The sequence below is a fragment of the Pseudopipra pipra genome, chromosome 7 (genome assembly GCF_036250125.1).
Source record: "Pseudopipra pipra isolate bDixPip1 chromosome 7, bDixPip1.hap1, whole genome shotgun sequence".
Classification (NCBI taxonomy): domain Eukaryota; kingdom Metazoa; phylum Chordata; class Aves; order Passeriformes; family Pipridae; genus Pseudopipra; species Pseudopipra pipra.
Genome location: NC_087555.1, coordinates 38,067,756 through 38,090,061, shown reverse-complemented (window position 1 = coordinate 38,090,061; position 22,306 = coordinate 38,067,756). Strand labels below are relative to the sequence as shown.

Genomic DNA, 22,306 nt, shown 5'->3' with positions numbered 1-22,306 from the left:
TAAGATTAATAGCAGAAACTGGGGAGGAGGGGAACATGAAACAAAATTCCTCCAAGAGCATGTTTTGCTAAGGGAAGATGATTAATGGCAAGGGAGATGTTGTATTAATGGAGAAAATTATGAAAGTACTCATTCTAAACATGAGAATGAATCCCATTCCCGTGGACTACGAGTTGAGGGGCATTTTAAGAGAGGGAGAGGCTGTCCCACAACCAAACATGTCACTGCTAATGTCACGTTGCCCTCACACTTGCAGACCGACTGCACGTGCTGCATTTGCACATCCCAAATCCTTCCATCAGTCTGCTGCTCTCTGAACTGATTTATGGGTGAAGATTTTAATGAGTGGTGAAAAGAGAGAGCTCCAAAAATCCTCTCATAAAGATTTTTGCCAACGAACTGTCAGCACAGGTTTTTTTTTCTTCCCTTTATAGTATAAATTAGGCTCTGACCAAACCACCTTTCTGTAAAGCCAGATCCTGTGCAAACCTGGTTTTAACTGAACACAAACAGCAGCTCCTGTGGCAAGGAATTGCATGGGGGAAGTGTTTAGGCCCTTCCCTTCTTCCAGGTGTTTGAGCCCCAAACCTGAATACAGAAGGGAATTTGTTGCCCCTGTGGAAAGTTATTTAATCATCAGATTCTTTCCCCTCACAGCACCTTGATTTGGAGCCCAGTCTCTGTGTAAAACCCTCAGAGCTGCTTTTGTTCAGATGCAGAAAGTCCCCAGCCCTGAATTCTCCTGCAGGCAGGTTCTCTCCTCTTGGGAATCATCCTCTGCTATTTTGATACACCTGAAAATTTGGGAATAGCCGTGGCAATAGGTCAGAACTGTGCCCTCTCCAAGGCTTGTTTGTACAGATCTGAGGTCATTTTTTCCAAGCAGTGGAGTGAAGAAGACAAGGTTCCCCACCTTTTCTCAGCTTTAGCAAGACAGACACCAAAGCTTCACCCTGGGCTTAAACCAGAGTGTTGGTTTAGGGGCTCAGCTGCTTCCAGAGATGTTATTTTACCCCCCAGTCCAGATCACCAGGTCTTTTCTCCTCCAGGTCCAACTCATACAAAAGCCACGGTCCCACTGTCCTGGCTGTGATTTGGGGAGCCTTGTCATGGTCCTGCCCCTCTCCAGCAACATTTCAACAACATTTCTGTTGACTTGGACTATTTCCTTCTGGTTTTTTGTTCTAAGCACAGATGGTGAATCTTTTACCACATTTAGTTTGCTGCTATGCAGGCACTGAATCTGCTTTATTCCAAGTGGAATTCCAAATTTAGGGCTTAATTCTCTTCACAGTGGTTCATAATGTTCAACACTCAAGTGTCTCCTGAAAACCCAAGCCTGTATTTCTCTGGCTCCTCTGTTTTTCTGCAGCACTTGTTTTACCACTGCTAATCTTTAACTTATCATATAAACTCACACTTTGCTCTTCTGCACCTCTGTAAATAGTTCTATGATATTTCTGAATGCACCTGCATCCATATTTTGCCTTCCCAAGTAGCCAAAATTCTCTACATGGGCCACTTCATGTAGAGCCAGAGCTACCTAGGCTGGAGCCCAAAGCCCTTCTTTATAGATTGTAAATAATGAATATTCAAGTTAAATATCGATTTTAAATAATGAAGATTGATTTTAAACGTCGATTTTAGAGAGTTAACATTGATTTTAAATATAGATTTTAAATAACAAACACAGCAATCCATGAGAGTTTGCTTAAAACAAATAAAAATTATTTTAAAATAAGTCAGAGGGGAGAAAAGGCACAAGACAAGACAAATGCCTGGGGTTTGCTCCACGAATTTTACACCACCTGCCACAGATAAATCCTACATTATCCTGACTGTGAACAACAGTTCACATCCAGGTTGATATTTTGGAGGGCAATGGTTATAAACCTGGGCTAGTGGAAGGTGTCCCTGCCCATGGCAGGGATGGAGCACGATGAGTTTTAGGTCCTTCCAACCCAAACCATTTTGTGGTTCTATTGTTTTAGCCCCGGAAGGAGGCCAAGGAAAAGCTGAAAAATCTAAAATCATTATTTTCAATGAGATTTTTCCTACAGTACCAGCTCTAAAATGCTTCTGGAAAAAATCTACTTTAGGGCTCTGTGACTTTGGTCATCTCTCTCCAGTAAGTGATGAAGTACTGGTTTTGAGGAAGAGTACCTTGTTTTGATGAATTTGATGTCATTTGTTGAATCTTGGAAAACAGAGGTGGGTCATTTCACACCTTCAGGGTTCAGCCTGAATTCCAAACCCACAGCAGGAGGGAAGTCAAGTACTTGATGGTACTCAAGTCTCCTTCCAGAGTGAAACCATCACTTTTAGCTTTGGCATCCCAGAGAATCAGACCTCAAACAGGAAGGGGTTGGGGGAAAAGCTGTTTAGAAGCACAAAGTATTATCACCAATAGGCAGCTTAGATCAGATCCTCAAAACCAGCATTTTGGCCCTGTATATTATTAGATATATCAGATGTATTCCTGCATCTGATTTTCAGCACTAGGAAATTGTTTAACAGATCTGCCTGGGGAACGAAAAATGCTATTTTCCCCCCCCAAAATAAATATGGAAGGGAGCACAGCCCCCATTTTCTCAAAGGCAGCAGTGCAGCCTCTGTAATCGCTCATTTCCAATCTCTGAAGCCCAGCATGAATAACACCATTGTTGCCCCATATCAGTGCCCAAACGCTTGGGTTACAGCACTTCTGGAAACCAGCAGCCTTGGGATCAACCCCTCCCAACAAGGAGCAACGTTTGGGTTTTTAAAAGGCATCAGAGCATAAAAACAAACACGGGAGAATGAACGTCGCGTCGCTCGGGGTTATAACCAGACCCCAAAATGTGAATTTTCACCCAGTAAAACACCATTTCCTCCACAGAAATGGAACAGCCCAGCCTTGCATTTGCACTATCTCCTTGCATTTATCAAGTTGAAGGGAACAATGGGAATGCTGAAGGAATCCAGGGAGGGAACACAGAGCTATTGAGCTGCTCGGGCCTATCGAGGGTTCTATCAATCTTAATGTCCAACAGCACATTCCCCCTCTCTTAGATTTCAAGGGATAGGGGGAAGAGTTGAGCAAATTTGATGTAATTACTGTGCACTTAAGAGCTCCAGAGGAGGCTGCATTTCACATTTAGGTGCTTTGCCATCGCAAAGATTTGGGGGAAAAAATACAGAAATCAGTGTGTTTTGAAATGTTTTAGGAATTCTAATTATTTTCCTGCAGTTCCACCATGTAATTCTATATTTGTCTGTAAAATACATATTTATTGTGCCAGAGGGGTGCTGGGGATGTATTAGAAGGCACCAAGCCTGGTTTAATTAACAATTAAATGTTCCTGTAATTTTAAGTTATCGATGTTAACAATGTTAAAAAGTTTAATAAATGATAATGTTACAAGGTTAATCAGTAATAATGTTAAAAGTATTAATAAATGATAATGTTACAAGGTTAATAAATAATAATGTTAAAAGTATTAATAAATGATAATGTTAAAAGGTTAATAGATAATAATGTTAAAAGTACTAATAAATGATAATGTTAAAAGGTTAATAAATGGTGTTTAAAAGGTTAATAAATAATAATGTTAAAATGCTGATAATATATAATATAAATATATATTTATAAATATATAAAAGTAGTATATAAATAATGTTTATAATGTTAATAATATATATAATAAATATATATTTATAAATTTATAAAAGTAGTATATAAATAAATCATGTTTATAATGTTAATAAATGTTAATATAATTAACCCAGGGACTACAATAAACTGGACATGTTTGTCATCCCAGTTGGTTTTGTGTAACCCTGAAATGAGGCTTCTCATGGCATTATAAATTTAATTTCTGGGACACTGAAGTACCAAAGTGTCCTTTCCAAACTGGAGAAGGGAGGGAGTAGCCCAAGTTCTTCTCGCTTTTAGTATCAAACAGGCTCCTCAGGGTCAGATTTTGAAGCTGCTGCCGTCTGTATTTTACAATACCCTTCAAAACCTGCCCCCAAAATTATCCAAGCCAACTTTTCCAGGCTGGTCAATGGGCTCCCCTGTCCCTCAGGACCATCTCAGACCTCCCACATCACCCACGTTATAACCTTCAGTTATAACATCAGTTAGATATCAATTAAAACATTGTTATATATCAGTTATAACCTTCAGTTATAACATCAGTTATGTATCAATTATAATCGTATTATATATCAGTTACAACCTTCAGTTATAACATCAGTTATATATCAATTATAACCCTATTATATATCACTTATAACCTTGTTATATATCAGTTATAACCTTCAGTTATAACATCAGTTATATATCAATTATAATCTTATTATATATCAGTTATAACCTTATTATATATCAGTTATAACCTTCAGTTATAACATCAGTTATATATCAGTTATAAACTTATTATATATCAGTTATAACCTTATTATATATCAGTTATAACCTTCAGTTATAACTGAATTATAACCTTATATCAGTTATAACCTTCAGTTATAACATCAGTTATATATCAGTTATAAACTTATATATCAATTATAACCTTATTATATATCACTTATAACCTTCAGTTATAACATCAGTTATATGTTAATTATAACCTTCAGTTAAAACACCCAGATCAGAAAAAAAAAGAAGGAAAAACCAAAAATGAGCCCGTGAGAGATCCCTGCCAGCAGTTTTCATGGATTTTTGGGTGAAACTCCTGCTCCTGCTTTAAGGCCGGTGACGAGCAGCTCATGAGAGGGAGGGGCACAAAAAAAACCCAGCAAAGCTGCTTTTCACGTGAGACAAATTGCTCTGGCTTTATTTGAGCTGAGAAAAGCGTGTCCCTGCTGGTCCTTCCCTTTGAATCCAGCCAGGATTAGTCAGATGCTTCAACCCCTCAAAAATCTGCTCCTTAATGCACCCCTGGCAGCAATAAAACCACAGGGATCTTCCCTGCAATAGGAATTATTTGGATTTTTTTTTTTTTGTTCTCTGTGGGTAAGACTTTCAAGCTTCGCTCGTTGATTTTCCAGGCTGGAAAAGTTGGCTTGGATAATTTTTGGGGGCAGGTTTTTAAGGGTATTGTAAAATACTCTTAAAAGTATTTTGAAGTAGCAGCTTCAAAATCTGACCCTGAGGAGCCTGTTTGATACTAAAAGGGAGAAGAACTTTGGCCACCCCCTCCCTTCTCCAGTTTGGAAAAGATGTTTTGGTACTTCAGGGTCCCAGAAATTAAATTTATAATGCCATGAGAAGCCTCATTTCAGGGTTACACAAAACTGGCTGGGATGACAAATGTCTAGCCCCTGGTTTAATTGCATTAACATTTATTACTATTTTTAACATATTTTTATATTTATTTATTTATTTATTTTTATTATTACAAGTAATTTTATGTGTGTATATTTATCTTTATATATTTATACACACATATTTATATATAATTATATATACTTATATACTGTGTATAATATTATATATATTATTAACATTTTAACATTATCATTTATTAGTCTTTTAAACATTGTTAACATCCATAACAATTAAATGTTCCTCTAATTTTAAGTTAATTAAACCAGGCTCAGTGCCTTCTAATACATCCCCAGCACCCCTCTGACACAATAAATATGTATTTTACAGGAGGCCAAATATAGAGGGAATTACATGGTGGAACTGCAGGAGAATAATTAGAATTACTCAAACATTTAAAACACACTAATATCCGTATTTTTTCCCCCAAATCTTTGGGATGAGCAAAGCTTTTTCAGAGGACTAATTACTGGTTAATCCTAGGAAGTATCAGGGGTTTAAACAGCTCATTCTGGAGGGCATCAGTGTCAGACAAGGCTATATAAAATTGTATATATTAAATTATTGTATATAAAATTACCTCTGGTACAGGTATATTGTGTAATCTGGCTAAAGGGACAAATAAATAACTAACAAAATCTCATAAAGGGCAGTGGCACGAAAAATAAATCTAAAATAAAACTTGCAGTTTGGAGAAACAAATGGGATACAAAAATCATTCTGCTTTAATGTATTATTTCACCCGTGGAGGCACTTCCTGTTAAAAAACAAAGCAAGTCACGAGAATAAACCAAAAATGGAATTTTTTTTGCCTACAAAGCAATTTTCCTGCACAACACTCACCCACAGTTTATTTTCTGAAGTTTGGGTGTTGGTTTGTTTTTTGTCAGATGGATCTTTTTGCTTCACTTTGCAAGTGAGAAGGAAACCTGAGAGTTTTTAGCCTAAGGCCCCACATAAATTCTTCCCTCCTTGATGGATGTTTTGCCTCCAGCTTTTGGCCAGGAAAAAAAAAAAAAAAGCAGAATAAAACCCACGTGTGCCACGATTCTTGTTGTCATATATGGCCTGTGATGTAGGGGAAATAAGAGCCCACAGAGCCCAAAAGTCACACCCTAAAACAGTTCTGGTGGGTTTCAAAGGTTCCTGCAAGGTTCATCACAAGGGAAAAAAATGACAAAAAATAGAAATAATCCATCAGCACATGAAAATGAGGTACAAAAGGGAAGACTTTGTGTTTCTTTGCCAGTTCTGGAGCCTTTATCAGCCCGACACCAGCACGTGGGGTGGTGGTGGGATGGTCTGGGATGAGGCAACGAGACAGCACAGACAGGTCAGATGAGCAAGAGATACCCTGGATGGTATTTAGGCTCCATTTCAGCTATTAAGGGAAGCTGCTTCTCCGAGGAAAGATTAATAACAGGTCTCCAAACCACCTCAGGCAGTTTGGGACACGGTAAAAAGAGGCTGCTCTGAGCTGTTGGAAAGGAAGTTGTTGTGGGGGAAGTGTTGGAGATGTGCTTCCAACAGACTCAGGGCTGAGCATGCAGGTGAAGATTAACACTAAATTACCATTAAATAAATAGTTAATAATTATTATGTCAACAGGTTGCCCAGAGAAGCTGTGGCTGTTCCATCCCTGGCAGTGTCCAAGGCCAGGTTGGAGAGAGGTTGGAGCAATCTGGGATAGTGGAAAGTGTCCCTGCCCATGGTGGTTCAAATAAGGTGATTTTTAAGGTCCCTTCCAACCCAAACCTCTTGATTCCATGATTTAAAGCAGCACCTAAATGCCTTCTGGAAGATGAAAGGGAGCAAGTTCTTGATGGACCTTAAGGCCAAACAGGTTTTGCCCCCCCCAAATCCAGGGAGAGGGAAGCAGAGGCATAAGAGCACCTCAATCTGTAGAGACATTTCTGTCTCTGATCAGGGACTTTTTCAGTTAATCTAAATACATCAGAACCTTTTCATCTCAATTATAAAAAGCCTGGAAAAATTAAATTAGTATATCAGTTCTGGAATCCATCAATCACTTTTATCCATCACATCATTCTTTTATCTATACCCCTAAGATCCTTCTCCAAAGGTTTACTCCAAAGGTTTACTCCCCATCTTTTTTTTTGGTCAAAAATAAGATAACAAAGAAAAAAAAAACCCAAACCCACCGTAATTCAGTCACTTTTACCATCTCCAAAATCACCTCCCCGTGCTGGATTTTCATACCTGAGAGATTTACAGGATTTAATGGCAGCCAGGGCTGGAGGTCAGGTCAGGGAGCTCTGAAATTCCTCGCCTCAGGACAGCAAATTCCGCAGCAGTTGCAGGGAAGCTCAGGCATAATGACTGTTTGGGATGCTCTGATGACAGATGGAAAATAGTCCTGATACCTGTGCAGTGCCCAAGTCCTCGTGGAGGGCAGGATTTTCCTCTGGATAACTTATTTTCTGGAATCCAGGCGTCTCCGGAAGCATCGCCAACCACACTTAGCCCCTCTGAGTCCAACACCCAGTGTCACTGCATCCACTGTCACAACTGGGATGTTCAAACTCCCACCTCCCCACGGATCTTCTCTCTCTGGCCCAGCCAAAAAAAAAAAAAGGTCTCAGGTTTCCAATCCAGCCCCCACCCTGCAGTTAGAGATGAATCGCTGCGGCGATTTCCGGAACCGCCACCGCGCTTTCATCCCGCTGGAAAGAGCACTTCCAGAAGTCGAGTTCCCTCACGCTGCCACCGTGTTTTGCCTTCCCTCCCCCACATCGACTCTCAGAGTTCTCTGTAATTGGTTTTTCCAAAGAGTGTGGCCACCCAGCCCCTCCCCAGGCTGTGCAGGCACAGCTCAGACGCCGCTGTCCCACCACCCTTCCTCGCTCGTCCTCTCCTGATTCTTGCACTCTTCTAATCCTCCTCTTTCTGCAGGATTTCCCCTTTTCCCCACACTTATTTTAGGTTATTTTTCGGTGAGGGAGGCAGTGAAACAAAGCTCCCCTGTGAAGGGCCTTGCCAGCTCTCCTGATGATCCAGGAGATGATCAGGCTCAGGGTGATGTTTGACACTTTATGATGCAAAAAAAGGAATCCCAGAGTGGTTTGGGTTGGAAGGGAACTTGAAGCTCATCCAGTCCCACCCCTGCCATGGACAGGACACCTTCCACCAGCCCAGGTTGCTCCAAGCCCTGTCCAACCTGGCCTTGGACACTTCCAGGAATCCAGGGGCAGCCACAGCTTCTCTGCCCAACCTGGGCCAGGGCCTCCCCACCCTCCCAGCCAGGAATTCCTTCCCAACATCCCATCTAACCATCCAGCAGTGGGAAGCCATTCCCTGTGTCCTGTCCCTCCATGGAATACTGACCTCACCAAACTCCACACTCCTCACAACCACCTTTATGCTGATGAGCTTTAAGGTCCCTTTTAGCCCAAACCATTCTGGGATCATTATATATGAAATCCTAGGATATTCTAACTGGGAAATGTTCCAAATGAAACCTTCAAAATTTAACATTTCAGCTGCTGAAAATCCTGGGACTCAGGGAGGGACAGATGTGATTTAGAACCTTTAGTTATTAGGAAATATTAACAGTCCATATGAAGAAAAGGAGGATCACTGAGTGTCCAGAGCAGGTCTGGGATTACTTGACATGTTTTATGTGTGTGAGTGGAACACTCATTTATAGCTCAGGAACAGAAATAATGCACAAACAGAAAGGAATACATTGGGAGTCAGATGTCACTCAGCCAAATCACTGATTTTTGACATTTAGGGCTGCAACCACATTAAGAGAAACATTTAAACTGGGATTAGTCAAAGCATTTTCTGAATTTCTGAATTTTCTGGACCAAAGTCACAGAGAGAGGGACTGATCCCTCACTGATAAATGAAAACTATAATCAAGTATTCACCAGGTTCTTTTAATCTATTTTCATTAATTTTCATCTAATTACTTTTAATTTTACTAACTCTTCATATATGGACTTAAAGTAATATTAAAATCCCCTTAAATTCATAAGCATCAGATAATTCCATTTAGGTAAAATCCAGCCATTACAGCATAATAGATACACACATATATATGTATATTATACACATATATATGTATAAAACACACATAAATAAGAGCTTTAAGGTCCCTTCCAACCCAAACCATTCTGGGATTCTCTGACATTCTCCAAAACTTTACTTCCACAGAGATGACAACTATGGAAAACACCAAAGGAAACCTGAAATTAAGTTCAAGTAGCCCTTTGAAACCTGCCTGCAAATGCACAAATGAGTTCAGCCATGAAATTATAATCAAATTACAGTCCTCTAAAAGCAAATTGAAAGCTTTCCTTTGAACAAGTGCTACCTGTGGATCTAAACAACTTTAAAAAAATCCTGTAAGGAGACAAAGGGCAAAGGACAATTTGGGTTTAAAAAGTAACAGTGTCACACTTTCATTTCCTCACCTCAATATCTTATCTAGAAATATGTTAGAAAATTTTTCATATGCAATTTCTTTTTGCAAAAATGCAGGTTTGCTCTTCCCACTTCTTCTTCTTGTCCCAAATAAATCCCAACGTTATTTAACAAGATGGAAGTGAACCATTCACAGGAGCAGAACCTGCAACAATTTCTCTCAGCTCTTTCAATTCATGTCCCACTTTCTCCATCAGTGCAAAAGAATCCTTTCAAAAAACAAGCAAAAAAAACCCCAAACAAAAAAGACCCACAAAAAAATCACAAAACCCTTCAAAAACTCTTTCCAGAAGCTCCCCCAAAAACAAACCAGCCCCAAAGACCAAGAAACCAACTGCCAAAAAACCCAAATAAACCCCAGGATGTTCCGTTCTGACCCAAGAACAAAGAGAAAAACCTCAATTCCAGGAATTCCTTCTCACTGACAACTCTCATGGGCTGCTTTCCAGACTGGAGGAATGATGTCCCACTTCGGGGGTGCTGCAGGGAAAACTCATTAATATAATGTTCTCCATCAGACATTTGTAAAGAACTTGATTTACTGCCAATACAGGCTGATAACCTGGGATAGTGGATCCAAAAAGATCAAAATATTAAAAAAAATCCAATAAATATCCCCAAAAGCACCCACAAAGCTAAAAAAAGTCCCTTTCTTTTTGCACAAATCTCATCAAACCTCGAATTTTCCTTCCTTCAAAAGCAACTCAACACAGAAAACTGATGATGCTAAAAATGACCTTAACAAATCACCACAAAATAGAAATACTCGAAAATAATTATGAATGTTAAACATATTTATTCCTTTCTCTCTCCCCGCTCTACAGAAATGGTTTTGTGCTTTGAAATACTTATATTTTTAATTTATTCTTTTTAAACCTTCATCTTCTTTTGATGGGATTTGCTTCGATGATCCCTGTGGATCCAACTCAGGATATTCTATGAAATATAACAGTAAATTTTATTTCCACTTGAACACCACAAAACTACACTTTAGTAATGATTCCAGCAATCAAAGTTTGAGAAATGCAAATTAATCAAGTTTTCTTGTCCTTTTTAATGTCTCTGGGCACAGAGTGCCTCTACCAGGATAAATCACCCTCCAAAAAGGGAGGATTGGCATCTGTAAATATTCCCCAAAACTGGGAAAAGCCAAAGCAGATGAAATTCTAAACTATACTGAGGCCAGGAGAGATTTTAATTCAAACTAAGATTTTGCCAGGAGTTTATGAAGCAATTTTTGTCACCACAGATATTTTCCACCAGCAAATATTTGAATATTTTTAATTAAAAGTGCCATTTCTGGAGAAGATATAAACCAGTAACACAGCAGACAGGAAACATCATACAAACAACACTGAATAGTGAAGAATTTATCAGTATTTAGGCTTTTAAAAATAAACCTTCTATAGGCTGTTCAGTGCAATGTAAATAATAAAAAAAAAATCATATTACGATTACATATCATAAAAAATACACTTCTCTTTCCTCAGCTGCACAAATTGAGGGATTTGACATTATTCATTAATTATTTTCAGGTTCAAAGGGCATTTAAAGTTATGGATGTGCATTGACAGGAATATAATTTCCAAAAGGTGTGGCTAATTTAGGTGTTAAATTGAACATATTTGAGTTCCAACACCTGTGAACCCCAAGCTGAAATACAGACACTATGGAGTGCCTGAAAATCAGTTTTCTCAAATAAATTAATGTATGATAATGTGCATTATCTAAACTCTGCTGTTTGTCAGATTTGCAGCTGTTCATCTAATTGATGAACGAGGTGAACAACCACCTAAATGAGGAGTCAGACAGTCCAACTATGCAAATAAACCACATTAAACCCCAGAATATTGTCAGGAAAAGCAGAATATTGGCCCAGACTTTTCAAACAAAGCTACACAAGGATGATCCCCAGAGGCCTGGGGTATCCAACAGTGCTGACCTAGAAAATCCATCAAGGGCAATAACATTTCTGGGAGAAACTTCTTGCAAATCAAGAGAGAACAGAGATTTCTCTCTTTATTTATACCAAGTGCCCACTTACAATTTTTATGACAGCAAAGCTGCTCAGTTGTAGCTGCAATTTCAAAGTCGTGGGATTCCAACATCACAAAGGTGAAAATCCAGCTGAGGGGAGACTCAATTGCAAGAAAATCATCCCTTGGGGGCAGGGGATCAGGAATTCTGGTCATTTTTAGAAACCCTCCATCATTTCACACCGTTTCAAAACTGGAGGGTGACACATTTTGAAGAAAAGCAAGATATAAAGGATCGCTTTGTATTATTGGCAGGAGGAATTATAGCTCTGATCAAAGCAGAAGAAGTCCTCTCATATATGTTCTCTATGAAAACCACGACTAAAGACAAGCTTAAATACACCTGTTGACCAAGACAAGAAACTCTGGGTCCTTTATAAGCAGTTAAAAAGCAGTTTCCACGTTGGCACATCGTCCATGGAAAGTTCCCTTTCGTCTCAGCTGGGAAAGTGATTGTCACAGTTCTCTCTGTCCAAAAAACACGCCGAGAAAATGTGCATTTTCATCATAAACCAGTAAATTAGGACTTGAGTTCACCCCGCCCTGGGGTTTATTTGTAAATATTTGTAAATGCCGGGGGCCACGTGAAGCATCTTCATTAAAATATCCAAGGACTCCATGATGTGCACTCGCATTTTCTGTAATTAGGAACTACCAGTGATTTCTCCTTGAAGATCCTGACAGTTCTGATGGCCCAAAGAGGTGTGTGGTGGGGGTGCAGGGTCAGGACAGGGTGACCATCACGGCTGACACCAGCACTGCCAGGCTGACTGTCCTCCTGCTGCCACCCGACGTCCTCCGGGCGGGCAGGACGGCGAACACGGCGTTGGTGTCGTTGGTTGGGATCTCCACGTTGCAGATCATGCCCTCACAGCAGGAAACACATTCCTGGGGGGGGGAAAAAAGATCATCACTGGACACAGGGGAGCTCAGCAGGGGCAGGTACTGATCTCTTTATTCTTGTGATCCATGACAGACCCAAGGGAATGGCTGGAACTGTGTCAGGGAGGTTTAGGTGGATCTCGGGAAAAGGTTCTTCCCCCAGAGGGTGGTTGGATATCAGGAAAATGTTCTTCCCCCACAGGGTGGTTGGGCACTGACCAGGCTCCCCAGGGCAGTGAGCACAGCCCCAAGGCTGCCAGAGCTCCAGGAGGGTTTGGACAATGCTCTGAGGGACAGGGTGGGATTGCTGGGGTGTCTGTGCAGGCCTAAGGGTTGGACTGGATGATCCTGTTGGATCCTGGATGATCCCTTCCAACTCAGCATATCCTGTGACTCTATGAATGTTCCTTCAATTGGTTGCCAAGTTGAGCTGAACAGACCCATCACCTCCACTTGGCAGCCTGACTCAGAGCATCAGAAGGAGCATTTATGCTACAAATCATCCCCAAATTAAACACACACACCAATCAAATCTCTTCCAAATCTTGGGCACAGCCTTCCTGGAGCAACTGATCCCCTGGTGGTGTCACCAGGCTGGGACGGGATGTCACACAGTGACAAGTGCACCAACACTGGAGAAAATAGAGCCCTATTTTAGCTCCCCTTCTAACACATGAGCTAAAAACCTGCATTTGAACATTTCAGGTTTCAGCTTTTTAAACTAAAAAATTCTGGCTGTAAAAAACTGTTGTTCTCATTCATTTTTACCCTCAGCTTTTATATTCAGTGTTGCTTTGAGTGCTGAATTCATACTTTGTTTTTCAGTTTCTGGTGCCACAGAACCACTGACACAGCTGACTTCCAAAAGGGAGTCTGAAAACAATTTCCCTTACTTGACCCTCCTTACTAGAAAAGCCAAGAGAATAAATGAATAAAATGCCAATTTTTATCTAATCCAAAGGCAAAGAACTGTTCTAAGATAAAGTCCCTGCCCGTGACAGGGGCTTGGAACGAGATGATCTTTAAGGTCCCTTCCAACCCAAACCAGCCTGTGATTTTATGATTCCATGAATATAGAAGGCAGGTTGCAAAGTCATTTCATTCCCTCAATCCACCAAAACCTGTTGGAATCACTGGAAATCGTGTCAGAAAATGTACAGATCCTTTTATAATTAATATAGACAGATCTTTTGATATTTAACATGGACAGATCCATTGATATTTAACATGGATGTTGTCTGCTTCGCTTTTGGTGTCTGAAACATTTCATGGTAAAAATAACACAATTAATCTTCACAACTACTGAGGAATTAGTGGGTTATTTACAGCAGGAAATAATACCTTGGTGAGCTATGTTTGATTATTAAGAATAAACTCCCACCCATCACCCCAGGACGAGAGAAGGCAGCAGTTTTAGCTCTTTCTCATGGAACAAAAACTCAAGACAAACAGAGTGTTGCACAACCTCGCTGAGAACTCCCAAACCTCCTTGGGTACACCCCAGCCATGCCCTAGAAAGCTCAGGTGTTCCTTCAAGACTTATTGTCCCACCCTGTCCCACGCGAACGGGGAAGGAGGAAGGAAGGGCTGCAGAAACCCCACTCCTATTGTTAAACACCACGGAGCGGATCTTGGCACATCCCGCTCGGCTCAGCAAGAAAAACGAGTCCTGGAATGCAAAACTCCAGCCCAACTCGTGCTGCTCTTCCTCAAGGAGGAGGGCAAGAGGAGCTCTTACTGTGTGGCCACTTTCTCCGTGCCGGTGGCAGCCGACGAGGTGACATTCCTCCCCCGTGGCACATTTTTTGGTGACTGACGTGCTCTTCCCGTGGTCCGTGAAGAGATGAACTGTCAGGCAGTACTGAGTGCCTGGAAAATAAGATTTTGAGAGGTTTATTTGCATTAAGTACGTGTTTAAAAACTTCACGTGATTCGGAAAAATATTCCTAGGAAATCCATTATTTTGGCGGCACAATGCTATTTTCAGCTTGATTAAAATAGCATTTAGCGATTAATTAGTGATGAAATCTGAAGCTTAACTGACCCTTCAAACCTCCAGGGAGGCTGCTACCATTTCAATTCCTTATTAGCACTATAATTTACACATTTATCTTCCATTCTCTGCTCTTTCTGGCAGCACGTTCTCGCTTTGTTTCAGACACGTTCCCTCTAATTTACTCTTTCCCACCATTACTGGGAATATCAGTGCAAAGAAAAATGAGGAAACGTATTTCCCTTCTTTCCTATGGATCCATCATCCCCTCATACAGGTATGATATTGGTTATTCAGGTCCTGCTGCTCACAAGGAAGCCATTAAATCTTGGGATGGCATCCAAAGGGAGTGGGATGAGGCTACAAAGACAATTTTTAAGATTTAAAATAAAAAAATAATCTTTAAAATTAACTCCTAGGAAGCCCATATATATACACACACATAGAAAGACATATATAATTAATATTACTGATATTATATATATGGATATATTATTAAGACTTCAATTAGTATATTGATAATGTATTGTTAAATATTATGTAAAATGTTTTGTAGATGCAGAGATAGATATAAATAATTTTTTCACTGTTGCTCTGAGCTCTGAAACGCTTAAAATATTCACCTCAGCAGAAATTATATGATTCATATCATCAATAACAAGACTGAGGGCCCCACAGTTGGCACATTAATCTCATTAATCACAGTTCTACAAGGTGGTGAGTCACATTTAAGTCTCACATTAGTCCAGACTTACTCACACTTACTTTCAGGGCACCATCGATCTTCAGCCCATCTGTTACAGCTGTAATTGTCCTCTGCATTCTCACAGGTAAAGCACTTAAAACTCTCTGGAAACGGGGTGGCTTTAAAAGCATTAAAACACAGTAAGTTTGCAAGCATTGAGAAAAAAAAAATAGAATGTTTGAAATATTTCCTGTACACACATATAAAAAACTCACACATTTGCATATTTTCCAGGATATTTCTACTGTGAGATGAATAAAAGAAGTTTTACGTTTTCAACTGGTTTTGCAAGGCCTGAACTTTAAAATGTATCCTCGTGTTTTCATTCTCTCCCAAACCAAAATAAATCACTTAAGTGGGAAAAGCAGGAGAGAGAGAACAGTTTATTTACATCCTCGTGGAGGTTTGCACAGACACACAAACTCAATCTACATTCAAATGGCTCTGGATTCCTTTGATGAGGAAAAAAAGGCACCTTAAAAAGCAGCTTCAGAGCTTGATTTTCAACTCTGAAGGAGAAGTTGGATCCTTTTAACAAAGGGATCGGGAGGACTGGCTTAAAATCTTATTTACATTATTTAAATCAATTATTTTAAGGTGCACAGCTCCCTAGATGCACATAGATATCTAATTTATCTGCCTGTCCTGACTGTTTTAATGATGCAGATAATGAAAATGAAGGGATAGAACCCTTCTGATGCCAGATAAGAGGCCAAAAAAAATGATGCTATTAGTGACAACTGGCTTCACAGGTCCCACAAGGTTTTTAATTACCTTCAGACTGAATTAATTGCACACAGAACACCTATTCTTTCCCTTCACAAAACCCCCAACGAGATAAAAGACAAAAACCACCTGTCCTGTATTATTTATGAGAAACCCATTGCATAATCTGCTCTGTGGGGAGACATTTCAGAGCCAGAAAAACAGAATAAAACGGGAAAGACCTTAAAATGTGAACTCCTTATTTAGCAGTGCCTGCAATTGTTTGTTTTCAAACAGTCAACTTGTAAAATATTCGAAATAAAGCGCTTTGGGTTGGAAAGCAAAATGGTTATTTTAAACTTTTTCTCGTGTTTGAAGGGGAAAAACACCTAAACCCCAAAAGATTGGAAGAATATGGGGAGTAACTATAATATTAAGCTAAATATTATATTATATTAAGTTGAATATGAAGGGAAAATTGCAGATGTATGTAAAATAAAAAAAAAGAAGTCCCTACTTACGGTCCAGGGGAGGCCTCACGTCGTAAAAGTTGATGTTCTCAGCTGAAACCCAAATTCCTGGAAGGAGGAAGAGCAGGAGAAAGGCCAGAGTGGGATGGAACAAGGACATGCTGAGGATTATTGCACATGGAAAGCCAAAGTCAGCCCTGGCAAAGGAAGAAAACACATTATTTTGGGGAAATCTGAGGGAACCGAGGGTGGAGAACAACAAATTTCCTATGAAATACGGCTGGAGCCTTGGGAATTCCGTGGGGAGGTCTAAAGGCAGCGAGTCTGAGCTGCTGAACGGCACAAAGCTGAGCTGGGAGTGCCTTCTGCTGGCCAGAATCCTGAAACTCCCACAAAATTCAAGTTCACGTTATTCCTCTCATCTGTTTGCCCTTCCAACCCATGGCAACCTCAAAGATTCCTTGAAAGGTCTCCTAAAAATCGACATGAAAATTAAACTCCTTTATATCCTGCTTGAAACTGGAATATAATGTTATTAAAGAGAGCAAAAAAGCGGGGAAATGTCGTTTTTAACACCACCAGCCTCAAGCCCAAACCGATTCCTTATCTGAGACAGATCAATGTAAGGCTGTTGACTTCAGATAAGCTCCACAATCTAATTCTGAGGGCAAATCAGATTTATTTGAAGTGCATCCCAAGGAAACGCTGAGGAAAAACCTGGGAATGGCAGGCAAGGGTTGGAGAAGCACAGGGCGGAAAGTTCAGAGGGAGGAGATAAAATGACACAAAAATACATTTATTTGGTCCCCCCTGGGTCCTCTGCTAAGGCTTTATAGAGGAGGAGAATTAAGCACTGAACATTTTGGTTGGTTTGGTGTTTAGATGTCCACACACAGACAGGGATTTGTGGCAAACTGCAGTGACACCAGGGGCTGGATGGGAGATTAAAAAAAGCAGAATCAGCCTCACTCCACCCATGCAAATTCCCAGCAGGACAAACAAGCTGGAGTGGAGGCTCCAGCCAAACCAGAGGTGTTGCTTTGGGATGCCAAGGGCATTGGGGTGCCAAGGGCATTCCCTCCAAACCCTCCCAACACACCCTGCCCAGGCCCAGGCACCGAACTGAAAAAGTCACCACAGCAGAGGAGACACAGAATTTCCCACTTTTTCCTATATTTTTTGGTTTGGTTTGTTGTTTCTTTTTCCAACTGAGGTGGTTTCGCCAACAAATCGAACACCAGAAATTTCAATTTTATGAACTGAGTATTTAATTGTGATTTTAATAGTGAATTTTGCTATCCTACTGAAGATCTGCTTATTAAATCCTGGCTTTATGACCATACTTCAGTAGATCCTGAGGAAGCCTCAGCTCACCTCTGCTCCCAGTGCACCTCCAACACGATTTTCTGCAGGATGGTCCAGATTTCTTCTGATTACAGCCCAGAATCTAAAGCATTAAGTAGAAGAACCTGTGGAAAACAAACCAGAAACCGATCATTATAATTCTGTTTGGAAGAAACTAATTAGCTGAAACACTCTACGTCCTTATTCATATTGAAAACTAAGATGAAAATTTGGTTTTTATAAGAAAATATCCAGAGAAGCACCTGAACTACACGGTTTGGCTCATCCCAATGCCACAAAAGACAAAAAAAAAAAGGCAAAAAGTGAAGGAATGAGGCTGCTCAGTCCTTCCATGAGAATGAGTTTACTTCTCTTCCAAGGGAAAATCTTTATCCAGTGAATAATGGGCAGGACCAAACCACTCCAGGTGAAATATATATTCCCCACTCCACAGATACCCAAGCTTTCCACACAAGCTGTGCCCAAAATAGAAGCACTAATCAGGAGCAAGGGAACCTGGAAGAGCAAAGACAACCCTCAGCCTCCTAATTAGAGGTTCCTAATGAACCTAATGAAGCAAACAGGTCCCCTCAATGTGTGGAGTTAAAAATGCAACTCCAGTACAAGGAGGTAGCAATTTTCAGAGCCACACATTCCTGATCCCAATTATCCTGTGTCCCTGGACCATCAGGGATCCAGTTTTCCTGACTCCAAGAGGGCTCCTTAATGCACAGAGGCTGCTTGAGTGATGTTGGCAACAACATGAGGAGAATGTTTTTGGGGGGCCAATGTCCTTCTTCATGGATTCCTTGTAAAATAATTCTGTTTCTCATGGAATCATGGAATGCTTGGGTTGGAAGGGACATTAAAGCTCATCTTGTTCCACTCCCTTCCACTTCCACACCTTCCACTAGACCAGGCTGCTCCAAGCCCCATCCAACCTGGCCTTGGAGACACTTCAACCCTTTGAATATCTCAAGATATTTATAGATTAGCAGCCCAGTTTTAATCAAGTATGGAGAGTTTTATCAAATTTCAAGCAGCTGGACAGCATTTAATTATTTCAGTTTTCCTCTGCGTTTGGAACTGAATTATTCCAATGGCAGAGCATTTGCAAAACTCATCCCCTCAACCTGGACCTTCTGCAGCTCCTGCTGGGTTAAGGAAACTTTCCCTTTATGGGGAGGCTGGTGTGTAACTGGATCTGAAGCACCTGGATAGCAAATAAAAGGCACAATTACACCTGTGCCAGCTTTCTACAAATCCAGGCTCTCTCCTGCCCCCCCTCCCCCCGAGTTCCTATCGCTTTCCCAGGACAAGCCGATGCCAAATGGAAAAATTCAGAGAATATAAACACAAAAAGGCCACTCTTTGGTGGGTGTAAGGCACAGTAAATCGACCTCAGGATTTGATGTAGTCAAAGGTGTCCTTGTTTGCCAACCAGGCCAATAAATAATGGATGTTGTTTGACGTGGGCTTGGTTACACAGCTGCACCAGGAGCCCTTCTCAAATAAAATAGGAAAATATTGGCCAAAAAATGGCTTTCATATCTTATCTGCAATCTTTAAAATGCTTGTTTTCTTCAGAGCACTCTCATCTCTGTTGTGCTTTCATATAATATTATCAGGCAGCGTGAGTAAATGTTTCATTAGGGCCAATTAGGAGCCCTCGTTAATGAAGGGAAAAAGCTGTCACAACGTGGAAGATTAACTTATATAAACAAGAGGAAACACGGAGCTCCAGCTTTCCTGGAGGGAGGGAAAACAACCCAAGAGGGAAGGGCTGCTCATATAAAAAAAAACCCCCAGAATATAGAACACCTCAAGAAAACAACCAGGCACACAATGGCTGAACTAATTAATATATTCCAGGAGGTTTTAAGGTTCACCTTACAGTGTGGAACAGGAAAGTAGGAAGCTTGATTTCTGATTTTAATAAAATTCAAGCCTATCTACGTTGTTTTTCCTGGCAGCTCCTGCTGGAGGATTAGCAGATTGAACACGGAGATACGGAATGCAAATGAAACTTCCTGCTGTCATTTAGTAAAAGCAATTTTCAGGTGCTATTAGATAATTGCAAATGCTCCTGTTAAGCCTGTTAAATACCACTTCAGGACATAAGAGCTGGGGAATACACAGGCACAAAGGTATATGTGTGTTCAGGGCTGAAAAAGTTAAACCCAGCACCTGACGTCATCAGGTGTTCCCTGCAACAAAGCAGAGAGACCAAAAAATGAAAACTGAATTTATCTAAAAAGGGCAAAACTCATCCCCTGGCTCCCCCATTTCTTAGGGAAAAACTGCCATTTTCACGTTTTCCTTTAAATTTGATCTATAAGGCGTCATCTACCCCACTCCAAAATGAAGAAATGGGTGGAAAAAAATAAGAAAAACCCCTCTGGGAAACAGGCATTTAAAAAATCTAAACATTTTAAACAAAAGGGGGGTGAAAAGCAAATATTTTGAAGGGTTAAAAAAAAAAAAAACCAAAATATTATTGCTGCAAATTAAAACTATTTTTTATACAAGTTTTACTTTTTCTTACCCACCAAGTTGAAGTCTCTGCTTTTTGACTTTTTGCCTGTTATCACGAGCAGAGAATAACAGAGGAAAAAACATATTTTACACTCCACTGACAGAATCAAATTGAACTTATCAACATTATTTTTAAACACCTTCCTTTAGGTTCACCCACAGCACCCTCAACAATGGCTGGGATGAAACCTGGGGCTTAATTACAAGAAATGATGGAGCTCTTTATCTGAGATCTTAGAGAAGCAAAGCACAAACAGAGCTGGGAATGACAACATCCTTTAGCTCCGGGGATAATGTTGGCACGGGGAGGTGTGATGGGAACGACTGGGAGCCACGGAGGTGTCTGGCTACACAATCCACCCAACTGCTGTGACTCTGAAATGAAAATAATGTCTGATTAACAAAATAATGTCTGATTAACATGATAAACCTGAGAAGTGCCACTGAAGTGAGGTATTTGCAAGGAGAAAACATGTAATGAAAGCTGCATTACATCACATTCCTCTTATAGCCCAAACTGACGTTCGCTTCAAATTCAGAATCCCTGATCACCTGTAGAAAATAAAGTTATCCCATCTCAAAATCCGCTGCATTTCCAGATAAATTTACATTTTTTTCCAGCTAAATTTCCTATTCTCTTCTGCAAATATTCCATTTCCTCGAAGAACTGCCCTTTGGCAAAGCTATGGATGAGCAAAAGCTTTTACACGTGAGCTTGGAACGGCTTCTCCACATCACATGCAACTGGTTTAAATTTCTCTCTCACCTGTGCCAGACTGGAAACAGGAACTTAATATTACTCCAGGAAAAAAAAAGGGATTACAGGAATAAGAAGTGGTTTTTCTTTTCTTGAGCACTTCTGTACAAATCAGTTTAGAAAATTAAATTTAAAGGATGTATTGGATGTAGGAGAGAAGAGGAAAAATCTGATTTTCAGTATTTTTCTTCTACAATTCCAGCCTCGGACCACAATCAATAAAAGACTTCTTTAATCCTTCCGAGGTGCTCAACTAAACCTCTGGTTTTAGTTGGAACCTCCTCCCAAGTCACAAAAGCTTTGGTGTCGTGTATGTGCCGATACAAACCCGCTTTTGGAGCTGAAAGAAGAGGGAGAAAAGGTAAAATACCTCTGTCTAGTTTGATTGTAAGAGTCCAAAGAAAATGTCCTTCCAACTGACACTCCACTGAACCCACAGGCACTATATTTTCTACAGCAACATAACACCAGAGAGATTATTTTGCCTTTTTTTTCCCCAAGAATAAGAAAATGGCCAAGAATCACAGAATAGTGGAATTTTTTAGGTTGGGAAAGGCCTCTGATATCCCCGAGTGTAGCACCCCAAGGCCTTCCTGCCACCAGTTTATGCCAGTTTAAGACAATAATTGCACTATAATTGGGAAAAAAAAAACCCACACAGAGTCAGGTTGATATTGGCAGGGTGTGATGTGTGAGATTTACGGCGTTGATACCATCTCTGCCTCGTGTTTACACCAGCTTGGTGTTCCTGGGCAATCCTTGGAATCCTGCCAGCTCCTGGAATGCACCAGGAACCACTGGGAGAGCTGCTGGGAAGACAGCAGCAATTCCCAGGGCTGCTATTCCACCTTCAGGTGGAATAAAATAGTATATAATATATTTATAATATTTATATATAAAAATATATATATTATATTTTTAATATTATAAATATAATAAATAAATATAATAAATATAAATTTATTACATTTCTAAATAAATATAAATATATTTTCTCTAAATATATTTTATATATTTATAACATAAATTTATATATGAATATCTATTTATAATATGAATTTGTATATTTATAATATAAA

General features: G+C 40.1%; 1 protein-coding gene across 3 annotated transcripts in view; it reads right to left on the bottom strand.

Moving 5' to 3' along the window:
* Nucleotides 1-12,343: 12,343 nt before the first annotated feature.
* LYPD6B (LY6/PLAUR domain containing 6B) overlaps nucleotides 12,344-22,306 on the bottom strand; it is a 45,889-nt gene continuing 35,926 nt past the window's right edge. For 2 of the 3 annotated variants that reach the window (XM_064661671.1, XM_064661670.1), the window contains 5 exons: nucleotides 17,966-18,060; nucleotides 16,643-16,788; nucleotides 15,437-15,535; nucleotides 14,417-14,547; nucleotides 12,344-12,684 (listed from right to left, as the gene is read on the bottom strand). In XM_064661671.1, the coding sequence (XP_064517741.1) occupies nucleotides 12,520-12,684; nucleotides 14,417-14,547; nucleotides 15,437-15,535; nucleotides 16,643-16,751 (504 nt within the window). In that variant the 5' untranslated portion in view covers nucleotides 16,752-16,788; nucleotides 17,966-18,060 and the 3' untranslated portion in view covers nucleotides 12,344-12,519. Of the gene's footprint in view, nucleotides 12,685-14,416; nucleotides 14,548-15,436; nucleotides 15,536-16,642; nucleotides 16,913-17,965; nucleotides 18,061-22,306 lie in introns of those variants that run through there. The other variant, XM_064661672.1, reaches the window with a different exon arrangement.